This window comes from Eriocheir sinensis, chromosome 55, assembly GCF_024679095.1.
Source record: "Eriocheir sinensis breed Jianghai 21 chromosome 55, ASM2467909v1, whole genome shotgun sequence".
NCBI lineage: Eukaryota > Metazoa > Arthropoda > Malacostraca > Decapoda > Varunidae > Eriocheir > Eriocheir sinensis.
In genome coordinates, this window is record NC_066563.1 from 3713713 (window position 1) to 3730189 (window position 16477).

The 16477-nt window shown below is 40.7% G+C and overlaps 1 protein-coding gene across 1 annotated transcript; it reads left to right on the plus strand.

The window, feature by feature from the left end:
- The first annotated feature begins 1884 nt into the window (after positions 1–1884).
- On the plus strand, positions 1885–15638 carry LOC126983911 (nudC domain-containing protein 1-like). The gene is made up of 10 exons (XM_050837119.1): positions 1885–2120; positions 3057–3205; positions 3981–4169; positions 7396–7603; positions 9237–9449; positions 10168–10326; positions 10904–11064; positions 12172–12333; positions 13013–13175; positions 14306–15638. The coding sequence occupies exons 1-10, from the start codon at positions 1994–1996 to the stop codon at positions 14548–14550; spliced, it is 1776 nt and encodes a 591-aa protein (XP_050693076.1). The 5' UTR covers positions 1885–1993; the 3' UTR covers positions 14551–15638.
- The last annotated feature ends 839 nt before the right edge of the window (positions 15639–16477 follow it).

The following is a 16477-nucleotide window of genomic DNA, read 5'->3' on the forward strand; positions in this document are numbered from 1 at the left end:
GAAAACTAAACGACATGCAAAGTTAAGAACCCACAGAAGAAAACTATAAATGCCATGCAAAGTTAAACTAAACGACATGCAAAGTTAAGAACCCACTGAAGAAAACTATAAATGCCATGCAAAGTTAAGAACCCACTGAAGAAAACTAAACGCCATGCAAAGTTAAGAACCCACTGAAGAAAACTAAACGCCATGCAAAGTTAAGAACCCACTGAAGAAAACTATAAACGCCATGCAAAGTTAAGAACCCACTGAAGAAAACTATAAACGCCATGCAAAGTTAAGAACCCACTGAAGAAAACTATAAACGCCATGCAAAGTTAAGAACCCACTGAAGAAAACTATAAACGCCATGCAAAGTTAAGAACCCACTGAAGAAAACTATAAACGCCATGCAAAGTTAAGAACCCACTGAAGAAAACTATAAACGCCATGCAAAGTTAAGAACCCACTGAAGAAAACTATAAACGCCTTGCAAAGTTAAGAACCCTCTGAAGAAAACTAAACGCCATGCAAAGTTAAGAACCCACTGAAGAAAACTATAAACGCCATGCAAAGTTAAGAACCCACTGAAGAAAACTATAAACGCCTTGCAAAGTTAAGAACCCTCTGAAGAAAACTAAACGCCATGCAAAGTTAAGAACCCATTGAAATAACTAAACGCCATGCAAAGTTAAGAACCCACTGAAGAAAACTATAAACGCCATGCAAAGTTAAGAACCCACTGAAGAAAACTAAACGCCATGCAAAGTTAAGAACCCACTGAAAAAAACTAAACGCCATGCAAAGTTAAGAACCCACTGAAGAAAACTGAACGCCGTAAAAAGTTAAGAACCCACTGAAGAAAACTGAACGCCGTATAAAGTTAAGAACCCACTGAAGAAAACTAAACGCCAGCATCATCGATGGTGAAGCTTCAAAAGTACATCCAATCTTTTACCTGAGTGTCCATGTTTCCTACGCTTGGCGACTCCTGGGCCTTCCTTCCTGCTGTCTGTCACGTCCCCTGGCACTCCTGGCGGCACCCTAGGCACTCCGGGCACGCACGTCACGGGGTCACAGCAAAACACGCCACCCCCCGCGGAGTTTACCGACGCACTGGGTGGTTCAGTTGTTGTCATTTTGTTGGGATAATTTATTTCATACACTTGCAACAATAAACTATCAATCAATCAATCATTTATTAAAGTTGTTTCATTTATCTCATAACTGTAAAGTATTTAATGCTGGAAACGTCAATATTATTTTTGTAGGATTTTCGTTCATTGTCAGCTTGTTCATGCAAATTCGTACATATATATAGCGATTCATATATAGCTGTCACTTTATTAGTAGGTACAGCTGCTGCTCTCTACAAAACACTATAGGGGAGGCTGATGACTTTTTTTCTTTGTACTTAAAACTTTCATGTCTTTAATTATATTCAATTTCGTTTTGCTTAGCAGTTCAGCAGGGGCAGTTATTTTCTGACAGCTAACCCTGAAGAGTTATCCAGTAAAAAAATTCAAAGGTGAGGCGAAGAAATCGGAGGAGGATGCATGCTGCTTATTCTCGGATATTGGTGAATATGTTTATTAGTTTATTTTTGCAAATTCGGGCTACTATAATCTAAAGTAATCGTCGTGTCTTCCCTCATCCATGGCACGCTTTGTTCTTGCATAATTATCTCTCCTTGCCTCTCATCAGAGGAGACCTCTACCTTAGTCCTATATATGACACTCTACTCGATATTCCCCAACATTACTTGAGGCAAAACCACCTTGAAGCTCGATCGTCTCTCCCATGAATTAGGTCCTTTGCAGCCAAGGAGACTATAGTACTAATATAGTCTTGTTTGCAGCTCGTCCTTTTGAGCGGCTCATTGGCGGCACACGTGGTAGTTGTGACGTCACTTTGTTTACGTTTCTCGAGTCAGCTGTGCGGCTTGGGCGGCGGTGACAGTACGCGAGGTTGTTTTATCCTTTTTCTCTGGCTGTGACGTGTTTTACTGAAGATGGCGAAGGCTGTGGCTCAGAGTATAAGACTGAAACCCCAACGGGATCTCTTCGACCCTGATTTCGAGGGGTACAAGCTGTCCTCAGACGGGGAAACAACGGTGTACTCCCGCGCCGTGCCCGAGGGTAAGGCAGAGCGGGTGTCTTGCTGAAATTATCCCTATTGGTTAGATTCGTCGCAGGTCACTCCAAGATTTAAATAGAAGAAGGTATTTTTGGACGATTCCGGAAGTAGTACTTGAATTAGAACACATCAAGACCTTTTGGCATATGATGCATCGAGATGTAAAAATGAGTTTAAAAATAAAAGGGTTAATATGGAAATAAACGTAGCCATCTCTCATGAGGTTGATACTGACATTATGTGTTGTATTCTATATCTCTGAATACAGTGCAGGAACTAATAACTTCCCAAAAACTAAAGAAACTAAAATATTGATGTACAAAATTTATGATCTAGCGCTGCAGGTCAGGATAGTCAGTTGTCATGAAATTAGACCACACGAGCCTCCAATATTTTTACCAGGTTAGGTTAGAGTTAGTTTTCTTTGATATGTCATGTTCATTTGTTTACGATAAATACCTACATGTGATACACTGCACCATTGTTGTCATTGGTGGCAGAGAAGGCTACATTTGTCTTCATATTCCCAAAATATTGTTAAAAAATGCCACATGTATCTCTTGATCAACGCTTCAGCTGCTCACCATTTCCACTCCTGCTTACAAGTCTCTTTGACCCCTCGCTTCTGGTCAATAGATAAAATCTTCACAAGTGACGGTTGGATTGAATAAGTAAAATTAAGTTTGGTTTGGTTAGAATAATATAGCAAACATTAACCAACTCAGAAAAGTTATGGTAGTATCAAGGCTTTACGTCATACGGAGGAGTGACCCATTTATATATTAGGTTACATATGAGTTTGTGAAAATAGGTTAGCTTAGAGCAAATTAAATCAAATCATACTGAATAAGAATGACTTATGGAAATTATATCTGGCTTTCAAAATGATGCATAACTTTTATAATAAGGAACCATTCCATTAAGTGTTATCTCTCCAGGTGTTCAATACAAGCCCTGCCAGTCAACATGTTACCTGCATACCAGGCTCCAGGCACTTCAAAACCACCTTTTCCAAGACCCCTTCCACCCCTTCGCTGTGTACTTCTTCAACAGCAGAGGCCACCTTGTGAAGTGCAGCTACTCTGAGGCAAGTGTGGCACCAAGCATCACTGGAGAGGTGAAGGCTGATCATCTGAGGATAAAAGATAAAAGTAACGCTTAAGGAATACAGTAAACCTGCATGTTGTATTGGCACTTATCTCTGTCACCTCTGCCCTTCAGCCTTTGGCAGGTCAGAACCCATTACCTCAGGAAACAGGGCTATAGTTGGTTCACCCAAGTCTGAAATGAGCATTACCGGTACCTTGCGCTGGCAACCTGCTGTCACATGGCGTGTCCGATTTTGTGGATACTGTATGCTAGCCTATGCATAGTAAACAGTCGTCAGTGTCAATATATGCAGGCAGCAATAACAAATACTGTCAAATATAGTTGATTTTGAGTTAAAAAATATTAGTTATGTTGCAAATAGCTTTTATCATTATAAAGCTTGCTAATTTTCTTGGTGGTGGACAGCGCCAAGGCTGTTTAATAATCATAATCAGCCATCTTGTAAATTAACAAAACAACTATTTGCGACATAACTAATATTTTTTAACTCATATCGACTATAATTGATGGTATTAATTAATGCTGCCTGCATATTATTGACAATGACTACTGTTTACTGTGTGTAGACTAGCATACAGTATCCACGAAGTCGGACACGCCGTGTGACGGGAGGTTGCCAGTGCACGATAATGCTCACTTCAGTCTTGAGTGAACCGACTATAGTGTGACATATGAGTTACCAGTGTTTATCTTCCCAAGGTTTCCCCAGGTACCTACCCATTTATCAACCAGCCCAACATTTCTCTTTTCAGGGGGCAAGGCTAAGTGAGGGTGAGGTGACATGGCAGGCTGATGTTGGCATAGCAGAGGATGTGGAGGGGGAGTACTACTACCCACCAACCCTCAGATTCCCCACTCAGAACTTAGCCGTGGTCTCCGATGGTCGTGGCAGACTCAGTGTTCTCCAGACAGACAACCGCTCTTCCACTCACACCTGGGTGGTGAGTGTGGCTTGGATATTGTTACTCATGAATGTTTTGTGGTCACACTATCAGGATGGAGCAAGGTATTTTCTCTGCTCTGATGCCCATACCCTGGAATTCCCTCAGGCATATGAATCTCCCATTTGCTCTTATCTTTTTTTTTTTCACATCAATTGAAACAGCTAAAGAGCATAACAAATAGAAAACAAAGACCCAAAATTCAGTGGTGGGCACCGCTAATCGAAAAGTTAGCTTTGCTAACTGGTAATCCACTAACTGAAAAGTTAGCTTCGCCTACGCTAAACCGCTAATCGGATAAAGAAATTAGTGGAAGCTAACGCTAACTGCTAACTTTTTTTATATGGATTTAGCTTCGGTTTAGTATTTTGGCTTTAAAACTCTTAAAAACAGACTTAGTGACCTGAAATTTCATTATATAATGAACGCAACTATATGGTGACAAAGTCGCAGCTGAACTGAACAAGGAGCCCAACATGCAACAACAAGAAGAGAAGGGAAAGAAGCCTTCACTTTATCCTAAATCCTTATATTTTACTCAAGATTTCCCACAAATTTACGCATTTTTTACTTTTTTCCACAACTGACACTTATTCTTATTATTTTAAGTTTATTTCTTGTCAGGTGGAAAATATCGACTTCTTATTAAATCCAGAGTTCAAAGAGTTGGAAATAGAAGATGCATTACCCTAAAGTACCAAAAAAGTTTCCCTAATAATTGTCCAATTACCCTACTTTAAGGTGTAGTTTACCCAAAAGTGGAAGCCCTGGAATTATTGCGCCATGTGGCTCAACTGGTGCTGTGTCTGCCCACAACGGACAAGAACAAACCAGTATGATTTTTTAGTGGACCTAAAATTAGCGGAGGAGGAACTACATTTAGCAGAAGCTAATTGGTCCGCTAATTGTTTCCAAAGTTAGCGAAAATGCTAATCAGCTAACAAAATATTCAGCTTCGCTGATTAGCAGATAGTGGATTAGCGGAACCGTGCCCACCTCTGCCCAAATTGCTGCTCCAGTAAAAGAGTAGAGAATGAGAGGACACAAGAGAGGGTCAGTTTCAGTTGGAGAGGTTTATTGATATTCCCCTCTTGAAAGAGTTCAGGTTATAGGCAGAAGGAAATAGAGACAAAGGAGGGGCTGTTCCAGAGTTAACCAAGGAAAAGGATGAAAGCATGATCCTTGTTAACTCTTGTGTAAGGCATTTCGATAGTATAGGGATGAGAGAGCATAAAAACTCATGTGCGGTGGGGCCATGGGAGAGATGGAGACATGCAGTTAACAAGTTCAGAAGAGCAGTCGGCATGAAAATATCAGTAGAAGACAGATAGAGGCAACATTGCAGCAGAGTTGAAGAGGTATAAGGCTGTCAGTAAGAGCAAAAGAGTTGATGAGACAAAGAGCCTTTGACTCCACTCTCTGAAAGGGCTTTGTGAGCGGAGCCCCCTCCTCACATGAGATGCATACGTACTCTATATGAGGGTGGATAAGGCCCATGTAGATGGATACCATTTAGGAGGGGGAGAAAAGAGTGGAGACAATACAGAACTCCTAATTTCAAAGAAGCTGATTTAGCAAAAGATGAAATATGAAGTTTCCAGTTTAGATTTTGAGTTAAGGATAGTCCAAGAATGTTTATTGTGGAAGAGGGGAACAACTGAGTGTTGTCAAAGAATAGGGGACAGGTGTATGGAAGATTATGTCAAGTTGACAGGTTTTGAGGCACTAAAGCCCCAAATATACTGCCGAATTTTGGCTCACGAATGTGCGTGAACATACAAGTCATCCTGTGTCGCGAACAAGTTCAGCATCTTTCTTGCCTGTTCTTGGCCGTTCGGGGACATGTCTGCATCCACCACGCGACTTTTGGCAATTGGTCACGAACGCCACGAAAGTTTCATTTTGCATGAAAAATTTGCGGCCATTCGCTGAATGTGCACGAATGCAAAATGGACGCCGAAATGTCGCCAACATGTCGCAGACAATTCGGCATCCAATTCGCGGTGTTCAGCGAATTGTCGCTGAATTTTCACTGTTGAAATTTTAATTTTATTGGTAAATTTGTCGCTGACATGTCGCCGACTACTCAGGGACATGTCTCCGACATGTTGCCAAATGGCGAAGACTATTCGGGGACATGTCCCCGAATATTCAGCGAATTAATCACGACGCGGCAAACGGGTCGCAGTGGGAGGTGTACATAGGGGTCTGTCTATCTATCTATCTATCTATTTATGTATTATCTTTCTATCTATCTATCTATCTATATCTGTCTATCTATCTATATCTATATCTATATATATCTATATCTATATCTATATATATATAGATAGATAGATAGATAGATATAGATAGATAGATAGATAGATATAGATAGATAGATAGATAGATAAATAGATAGGTAGATAGGTAGATAGATAGATGTTGAAAGGCAGAGTCAAAAAGAGTTTGACCAGGCAGGGTATCAGCATGGAAGCCATTCTCTACAAATATCCACAATTTGTCATCTCTCCATTTCTAGGCATGTAAAATCTTCCATAAACACTTTCCCTGTTTTCATCAGCCATCATGCTGATGTCTCAAGCACCTCTTAAAAACTGACCTTGAGCCTGAATCTTTGGCCTTCATTCAATGTCCAGACATTGATATTGGTATCTGACTTATAGTTTTGTTTTGTTAGCCTTTCTAATTGCTTGTTTGTAACACTAATTCAGGTTTTGTGGCCATAGTAGTGGGACTGAACAAGGTATTGATATATTTATGGTTTTGTTTTGCTAACATATTAATTTAGAATTTCTATCCAAAATGACGGGACTAAGCAGAGAGGTGGTATTTTATTTTTAGTTTTATTTTGTTGGCATCATTAATTAATTTATTTATATATTAATGGAAGTAAACAGGATATTGCAGTCAGTTATGTTATGTTTTATCAGAGTAATTAACTGTGGGGTTGGGGCCTTGTTAGGGACTTTGAGCAAGTTGGGAGTCAAATTTATTATGATTTTCTTTTATATCCAATATTTTTATTTTTATTTGCTTTCTTATTATTGCTAGCAAGTATGTTATACCTATTTTTTTATTAAATGTTTGTTCTCTTGTAGTTTGTCTGTAATGGTAACTTGACTTTTCACTGTACTTAACAACAGATTGTTTGAATCCATCAAGAAAATTTCTGGTGACATTATGAATTTTTATTACCACTCATAACCTTTATTACATCATTCAGGTAAACTTTGAGACGGAGGCGGACCGAGGTGTTCTGACAGACGCCTGCGTGAGGTGCGAGGGGAGGGAGCTGCACTGCCTCCTGGTCACCATCACAACGCCTGACAAGTTGAAGCAAAACCCAGACTTTGTGGTGCCAGACGATGCATTTGGCTCCAAGACAGACACAGCCCTGCACCTCATCCATTGGCTTGTCCTGAGTCAGAAAGGCAAGTCTTCCTAGACCTTTTAAAGTTTATTCTTTAAAAAATATTTGTTAGATCATCTGTTACCTTTCTTATACAGCTAAGTGTACATATGCTTGTAGGAACACTTTATAAGCCAAACACCATGATAATTATCTTTTTTTTTTCTTATGTCAGTGAGTGTTTATTTAGTGTTGTTTCTAACGATGATGATGTTTTCATACCGAGAAGTTTTTACTTATCCTACAGTGATGCTTTAAAATGGTCTGTGGTGCAACAGTAACACAACAGTAAACTCGTGAACTCAATATCCACCCCCACCTGGCAGGGTTACTCATAGGAAGCTCAGGAAATGGTCATCGCCATAGGCCTATGGAGGTGCGGCCAGCAAGACAGTGGCCGTACCCAGTCATGCTGCGGTTTGTGCAAGACCCCTGATTCTTGCCAAGAATTGGGAGGAATTCTTTAAAATCTGACGTGTCAGAACAAGAAACGCAAGAATTTTGCATGATTTGGGTTTAATTCTTGCTCGGTCTAGGGTAATTCTTGACCGCCAGATGGCAGCTTTAGTCTCAGTCCGCGTCGTAAACTCATAGAAATAGCATCTGTGCATTTGTGTTATGTTTTCAGCACTACAATGTGAGTTCTTTGTGCTTTAACAATGTCCCCCAGAAAGATGAAAGAAGAAAACAAGAATGGTAGATACATAGTCTATGGTAGATACTGTGCTAGCAACAGAACCTCCTAGACGTGACTGACTCCCGTTCACCCTCCATCTCGGACGATACGTCGGGTTAGCTTCACGTAGGTGGTCGAACGTAGTTCCGGTGCCTTGAGAATAGGGAAAATGCGGCTGCTAAACCCCTGAGCGAAGCCTACATCTCGAGCGTAGTTAACAGTTGCGGGAGTCTCATATTATTTATCATTGCTATTCGTTAGTAATATTACTTTACTTACTTTTAATTCTGTTGTTTATCACACTGACCCATGTATACCAGCACCAACCTGTCAAAAACTGAAAATGGCCAGATTGGCAGCCTTACCCTTCTGTCTCTAGATGCCTCATATAGGGTATTATCACAGTAATTTTCACATGCAACAGAAGTATAGGTCTTGTTCTGCTGAGGTAATTTATTAGGTATGTAGAGGAACAGCATTGCCAAAAGATTTCCATCAGTGGCCCATTGTTGCAGGACCAAAGTTTAGTTCCATTGCAATAATGTTTTGATTTAGCGTGAAATCAATTCAACATGACTTTCTGGGGAACCTATCTCATGTTGATATCCTTTTGTACAAAGTTTCCAAGACAACATAGACTTCATTTCTCATCAGTTGTTCGACAAGCAATGGAGTGCATATATAGAATTAATCAGCTGACAATCAAGTGTAGATAAAAGCCACCTCTCAATAATAATGGGTACCTGAGGAAGGTTAATTCTGGTAACCTGGATGTTGCACGTGCCCTTTGTTCCATGGTAATGGGTTCTCACCCACCACATGCTCAAGGACCAATGGAATGATCACAAATGCCAGGTGCAGCTACAATGTATGCCTCCAAATTTACCCATGCCTTAAGAAATAAACCAGTCACCCAAATATCCCCCACTTACACTATGTTAATATGTGTGCTTGTGTCTCATGGCTAATATGTACGCAGGTGCTGGGTGGGAGGTGAGTCGCAACAGGGCAGTGGCGGGCCGAGGGGTGCTGGAGTACTGTGCCGTGGACAGTGAAGGGTCAGGCCTCCTGGTGCTCTGCCACTCCAACTACCTCTTTGTAGGTGACTCAGTCGAGGCTGTCACCAAGCCCAACCCACAGCCTGAGAAGACTTCAGAGGAGCAGCCCAAATTCACCTTCCAACAGAGTGATGGTGAGGAGTACAACAATCTTGGCTCAGCTTTCTGTTGTATTCATTCTTAAAAGTACCAACTCATAATAGATCAACACAGTTCATGTGTAATGCCAATCTCAGGAAATAGATGTATCATTCTTCAAATTTAATTTTTGTTTACTTTTCATCATTCAGGTAAGTTCTTCATAAGACTAAGACAATTGTAGATGTCTGACTTTGTTTAAAGAGTAGGAAACACAACAGCTTTCATATAAAAATTCCTCACAGCATACATATACAGTAATACCCCTAATAACCAGCAAGCATGGAGATTCAGAAGTGCTGGATAAGAAGAAATTCCAGATACTTGGGGTATATTCCAAAAGTTTTCTCATGAAATTTAATTCAAGCAAACATGTTTACACAGGTACTATACACTCAGAAATGCAAAACTTGTCAGGGTAAACTTTCATAATGTGTGGCTCATGGCTCAACTGAACCTAGGGCAGGCATACTCTGGGGTTGGTGGACGTCTGGCACGGGTATTTCAAATCTTTTGCCAATCAGATATTTCTAAATTTTCAACGACTTTTCATGGAATCTTTTTAATCTTTAGCCAGCCAGATTTTAACCGGATACTTAGGGTTTCTGAATACCTGGGGAACGGATAGTCATGGTTTTACTGTATCTAATTTTCACAGACTTTCTTAAGAATACTCAAGTACTTCAGACCTAAGCATCAAAGCTCCACCCACAGAGGACCTGACCGTCTGGTTGAAGACAGGCTCAGCCACCAAGCAGGACGTGCAGGTCAAGATCACAGTGAACGAGCTGGACGTAAGCATCAAGGACACTCCCTCCTTCCAGGCTCACTTCCTGCACCCCATCAAGGCAGACATGGCAACGTGGACCATTGGTTAGTTTGTTAGTTACTTGGTTAGTATGTTTTATGTAGTCACTTAGTCTTGTAATGACCGTGTAAAAGCTGTCTGGGTGAGAGATATGGCCTTATGCTGGAACTCAATGCAAGAGACCAAGACTGCTGCCCTGTAGTAGGGAGAGCTTGAATCTACTTGATTACATAATATCAATGTCTCAAAACACATGAGAAATTAATTTAGCCCAGAAAGGGGGAAATAAACTTTCCAACGTTAGAGACCAAATCAACATCTAGCCTCACGAGAAGCCAACTTTCTCTACTCAGCTGGTTAAACAAGTACACCACAGCTAAGTGAATTTTGGGAGGTTTCCATATTGTTCAGGTCACTACATCCCTCACATTTGCCTCCAACCCCCATCTCTGAAGCCCCATTACAGCATCAATGGGCATGACATTAAATGGTAAATTGGGAACATACTCTATTGCTGCACATGGCCACAATGCTCATCCATGTGGCATTAGGAGGGAATGAAAAAGGTTTTAAGTCTAAAGTTCAGTCAGAGAGGATACACACATCCTGTAAGGTACAACCATTCACCAACTAATATTTCAGGTGACGGAAGGTTAGAGTTGATGCTGCCCAAGGCATCTGAAGGGGTGAAATGGCAGACTCTCTTCACCCCCGAGGACAATGTACTGGGGGAGGAGGTGGTTGACCCAGCCAGGCTGGAAGAAATGAGCCAAAGTCTTGCCCACCTCACCTCAGACAAACTGGTGTGTTATGAGCCATCTTCACTTTTTTCTGATTCTTTCTATTTTTCCTTAAATAATAATTCCTTATCCTCTTTTCTCATCTTAACCACCTTTTTCCTATTTCACAAATCAAACCAGATGAATGTTTTCTAGCTTTTTAAACTATCAGTTCATATTGTAGGTAAAACGTTTTGAGACCAGCGACAGTCAATACTTGGACGTAGATTATGTATGCATTACCTTTTCATAGTCCTCATACACCAATATTTTTTTTTAGCTAGTGTACACCCATTTAGATGTTTGTATATCTGTAAATATGAACTCTTAATCCTCTGAAGCCTATTTCCATTCCTTTCTCATCTTTCTCACCTTTTAATCTTCTTCATGTAAGTTTTATCTTTCTGCTCATCTTACTCTTTCACTCTCTTAGAATCCTCTCTTCATGTTCATCTCACTCTTTCTTCTCTTTCACCTCCTCTTACTCATTCACCTCCTCTCTATGCTCATCTCACTCTGTCATGTCTTCATCCTAATCTCACACTCTAATCTCCCGTACATCTTTATAAAATTATTTCCTTTCTCATCCCCATCATAACTTTCACCTCCTCTTCATCCTCATTTTTCTATAGTCCATCCTCAACATTCTCATCTCTGCTCTTTCATCTCATCTTCATCTCACTCTTATACATCCTCATCTTGTTATTATCTTTTTCTCCTCATCTTCATCTTGCTCTTTCACTTTCTCTTAAAATCCTCATCTTCATCCCTTCCTGCACAGAACCCAGACCCACTCACCTACCGCTCAATCTCTTTTACATTCTCATCTTAACCCAGTAGCTGCAGGGATCATGTTTCTTAAAGGCCCCTCTAAGCAAGAAAAATGAGAAAAAATCATCACTCACGCAAACCATTTCATAATATATATCAACGCATTTGTGATCAGTTTATGCATCATCTATTTTTGGGGGGTTATATCATGGCAAAAATTTGGCCCGTTGCTGGTACACCATAAAGCCCCAAATTTGGCCCGTCGCTGGTACCGGGTTAATGTTATCTCTATCTCCTCATCTTCATCTTTCTCTTTCACATACTCTTTTAAAATCCTCATCTTCATCCCTTCCTCCACAGAACCCAGACCCAGCCGTAGACAAGCCGGCCTATGATCCTGAGCAGCTCGAGGACTGCGACACAGCCAGCGAGGACTTGCTGCTCCTCCGCCTGGATGGCTCATCACACCAGCTGACTAACTATGGCCAGCTGGGAGCCACTCAGCACCTGTTCAACATGCAGGTAATATGCACCATCCTGCCTGGGTTTATACCAATCAACCCTTAGATGGCAGCTATTTTTGAAGAGTAGCTCTCCCCAAAATGAATCATCTATATATGGTCACTGCTGACTTTAGGACCATAGCATGAATATAGTTACGCCGCATAATAGATGTTTTAACTATCGTCTATATATAGATTCAACTGCAATCTGGAAGTGTTATTATATTTCTGCCATGCAAAACTGACTGACTGAAATTTGGACCATTCATATATAGTTCCACTGCCGTCTAAGGGTTAAATGACTTAAATATGAGGTGCATAGTGTAAAAGGGGTGACCTGGCATTATTATTGTTTTGAAGTGGCTGCCAGACTCTGCACACCTCATATCAGCCGAGTTTGACAGAAAAATCACACAACTTCAAGCCTATGAATCACCCACTTTAAGGCCACTTTTTCTTTACTTGTTTCACCACACAATGCAGCAGGAATTCAGTTACCAGATGCCACCAAAACAGATTACTGCCTTTATTGGTTTGGTTGCACCTTTTACACTAAACGCCTCCTATAGAGGGGGGGTGGGGGAGGTTCTCAGTTTGCCTGCCTGATTTAATTTTTCAGACTCATGAACTTACTGCTTACCTTTGCCTCTCATGTATGACCCATGTATTCATCACAGTCTATACCTCCATTTTTCCAGGTGGATGAAACCAGCGTGCCAGCCTTCTGCATCCGTCATGATGTGGATGCTGTCTTGTGGCAGCCGAGGAGCCAGGTTCAGTTCACCCACCTGGCCACCTACCATGCCTTTGGCTATGTGCGAGCCTCCAAGACCACTGCAAAGTTTACCTGTGGAGCCTCAGGTACAATTGCTATAGTCCGTTTCATTCAGTCTGTCCACTCACGAACGTATATGTGGCACCTCCACATTGCTAGTTCATGGAAGCTGTCATTTGTAGGTTGACTGGCCTCTTTATAGCCTATGTACTTGTTCATTTCGAAACTTCACCTTGGCATCAATTCTTTTATCATCTTTCAGAGCTAATATTTAGCTCCCTAATTGAACTTTTATTTATTACACTTTGATGCTATGAACTTATTAAATGTTCTCATAAATCAAACTTGATGCAAACCACATCCTCACACCTTTGTACAGCAAATGTTATTTGTTTCAAAGGAACTTTTATTTTACCCACTCAGCATGTCAGATTACATTCATTAATTAATGGGATGTAACTAATAATGACTTTACTAACATAGCCCCCTTTCTTTTTATACATGAAGGTGCAAATCACATCCTCACATCTATCTTGTATAGCTAATATTCACCTCACCAAGGGAACTATTGTTTTACACACTCCATACTACAGTTTACATTTAATCATCACATTAATATATCTACCTAGTAATAACTCAACAACATACTCGTAACCTACACTTTAACATATGAAGCTGCAAATCACATCATCATCCACATTATCATCATTGTCATTATCACCATCAAGTACCTGTTTCCTGCAAAAGAATGCTGTGAAGTCTGAAGGCCATGTCAACATTCTGACAAGAGTTAATGACAAACAGTGGCTGAGAGACGCCCAGTCCCTAACTTCAGCCTTCTGAGTTATAGGAGTTAGTTCCTTTTTAGTCACTACTTTTGTTCACAGCAAAAGAAGCAGCTCATGGGCAAAACATAAAAAGATCCGCTAAACACTGCTCCTGTAAAGAAAAGAAAACGAGAGACCAAAAACAGAGGGTAATGGAGATGGATGGAGGTCAATTTCAGACTTACAAAACACAGTGGCAGACAATACAGAGTTATTCTTCCTCGCATATCCCACGGCTGCCTATGGCTTCCAAAATTGACGTCTCTTCTTTTTACTTTTACCAGAGCAGCATCTAATGGGCTTTTTGTTATTTGTTTTTTGCCCTTGAATTACCTCCCTTTCTGCAGGAAGCACCACACTAACACTGACACCATTCCCACCACCCTCAGATCTGTCGTATGTTGCCGTGGCAGACGTGCGGAGCCATGTGTACGTGTTCTTCCAGCCCGAGGCTCTGACAAGTGAGCTGAGGAACAGAAAGTCTGGCCAGCGCCTCCACAAGGTGTCACGGCAGCTGGTCATATCCCTCAAGACCCACTCGGAGGTGTTGGGCATGTGTGCTTCTCCCGGCATGCTCTTTGTGCTCACTGATAAGATGCTTTATGCCTACTGTCTGCGCAGTGGTAGTGGCTAAGGTCTGGATGATGCTACAGTGTGGGCATTACTTTTCCCTTTTTTTTTTTCTTTTTTTTTTTTTTTTTTTAACCTCTTAATTTTTCATGTACTTTTCTTACTTTTTTATAGACTTGTGAATTCTTTTGTGCACCACCCATCTTTTTATACGCCTCAGTGACAAAAATTACTTTACTTCGATATCAAGATTGAAAAATTGATTGTTTTTATATAAGATATATGACTTACATTTTAAAATAATTAAGTAAAACAATTACTGACATACCTCACTGCCATTAGCCAATATATTTATCAGTTGTAAAGCTTTTGCTGTATATGCATATTATTGAGTTGAGGATCCAGGCTCACCCCCCAAAAAAAATTGCATAAAAAACAAAATTGTCCAGTCCATTGAGCCATGAGTTGGCCGGCCTCTCATAGGGGAGATCTCATTCCACAAGGAGTTTTATTTTATTTAGGTGCTCCAGATGCATGGTTAGACTGTGATGCAGGAGGGAGTAAGGGCATGGTCTGAGGTTTCATGTTGAGGGACACAAAGTTCTAAGTTCTAGGCCTTCAACAGACACTTTTTATTTTCTATATTCATTACCCTTGCTAAAAGGTACAAGGCTTAACTTGGGTAGATACTGGATCATTTAATTCCTTTATCTTAACAAAGATGTCTAAGTTTGAGACTTAGGAAATATACTGAATTCCATATTTCCTTCATCCCAGCTGAAATATCATAAGTTCTAGGCCTTGGACAAAATTCTGGATCTTGTATTTTCTTTACTGTGGCATTAAAAGCCTTGAACATTTAGTGGATCTTGTATTTCCTTTATTGTAAGACTAAACTTTAAAGATCTAGGCTTTGAAGATACTGGATTTTGTATTGGATTTTGCACAGATTTCCTTTGTCAAGACAAAAGGTTTTAACTTTAGGCCTTTGATAATTGCCTGATCTTGTACTTCCTCCTCAGCCCCAGCCTCCTCCTTGTGCACCACAATGTCTCAGAGATTTGGGCACAACTACAGGAACCAGTAAAGTCAACAGAACTAATATGAAAATCTGTAAAACTGAAAAATACGAAATTATAAACAAAAAATTGCTATTGTGTGTTCATTTTCCACTGTACTACACAATTCAGTGTCTGCTACTGTACATATTTTGTAATGTGTTCATAGGTCATAATGCAATTAATGTATTATTTGAGATATATCTTATTGTCACGAATGTGTGTGTAAGTGTGTATGTGTTTCTTGTATGAAAGCAGTGGCATCAGTGTTGTCCAGTATGGTGCAGTAGTTTGGTGGGAATAAAAGGAGTACGAGAGGCTGTCTTGGAGAGAAACCACCTGCTGGAGGACTGAGAGGAGACAGACACCACTGTGGAGGAGCTTTGCTGGTGTGCCTGGGGTGTTCAGTGACTGTGTTCTGCGTTGTTGTGTCATGTAACCATCAGTGATAGTAAACAAGAGAAAACCCTGTCAGAGGTGGGCGCAGTACTGAAAAATCAGTAGTGCGATTGCGATAGTGCGGTACTTTTTCCGGAGTAGTGCGGTTGCGGTAGTGCGGTCCCATTTTTTTCTTTCCCAGTGCGGTACGCGGTGTGCGGTAGCGGTAGTCAAAATGAAAAAATACTTCAGTGCCTATCCTGGCTATCCAAACAAAGGAAACATGCTTATAATAGTACAACTGCCTTAATTAATTTACAAAATGAAAAATCGGCCGGCATCACGGACGGGTCATGGGTTGACATGGCTCTGTGTTGCAGTCACGTTTCATTTCTGTAGTTGCAAGAACGACTGGGAGGGTTTGGGATGATTGGCTCAAGAGTAGCCTATTTTGCTAACTTATTTCGGGAAGGAAAACTGTATCCAAAGAAAAAGACATCAAATCTTACCCAGAAAAAGAAAGTTTCCAAAAGAAGACCGCCTTTGTGGAATAAT

Excerpts from the sequence above, each read along its gene's own strand:
- LOC126983911 (XM_050837119.1), top strand. The coding sequence starts at position 1,994 with ATGGCGAAGGCTGTGGCTCAGAGTATAAGACTGAAACCCCAACGGGAT. Across the intron at positions 9,450-10,167 it reads CACCTTCCAACAGAGTGATG|AGGACCTGACCGTCTGGTTG; the intron begins GTGAGGAGTACA and ends CTCCACCCACAG. Across the intron at positions 12,334-13,012 it reads AGCACCTGTTCAACATGCAG|GTGGATGAAACCAGCGTGCC; the intron begins GTAATATGCACC and ends CCATTTTTCCAG.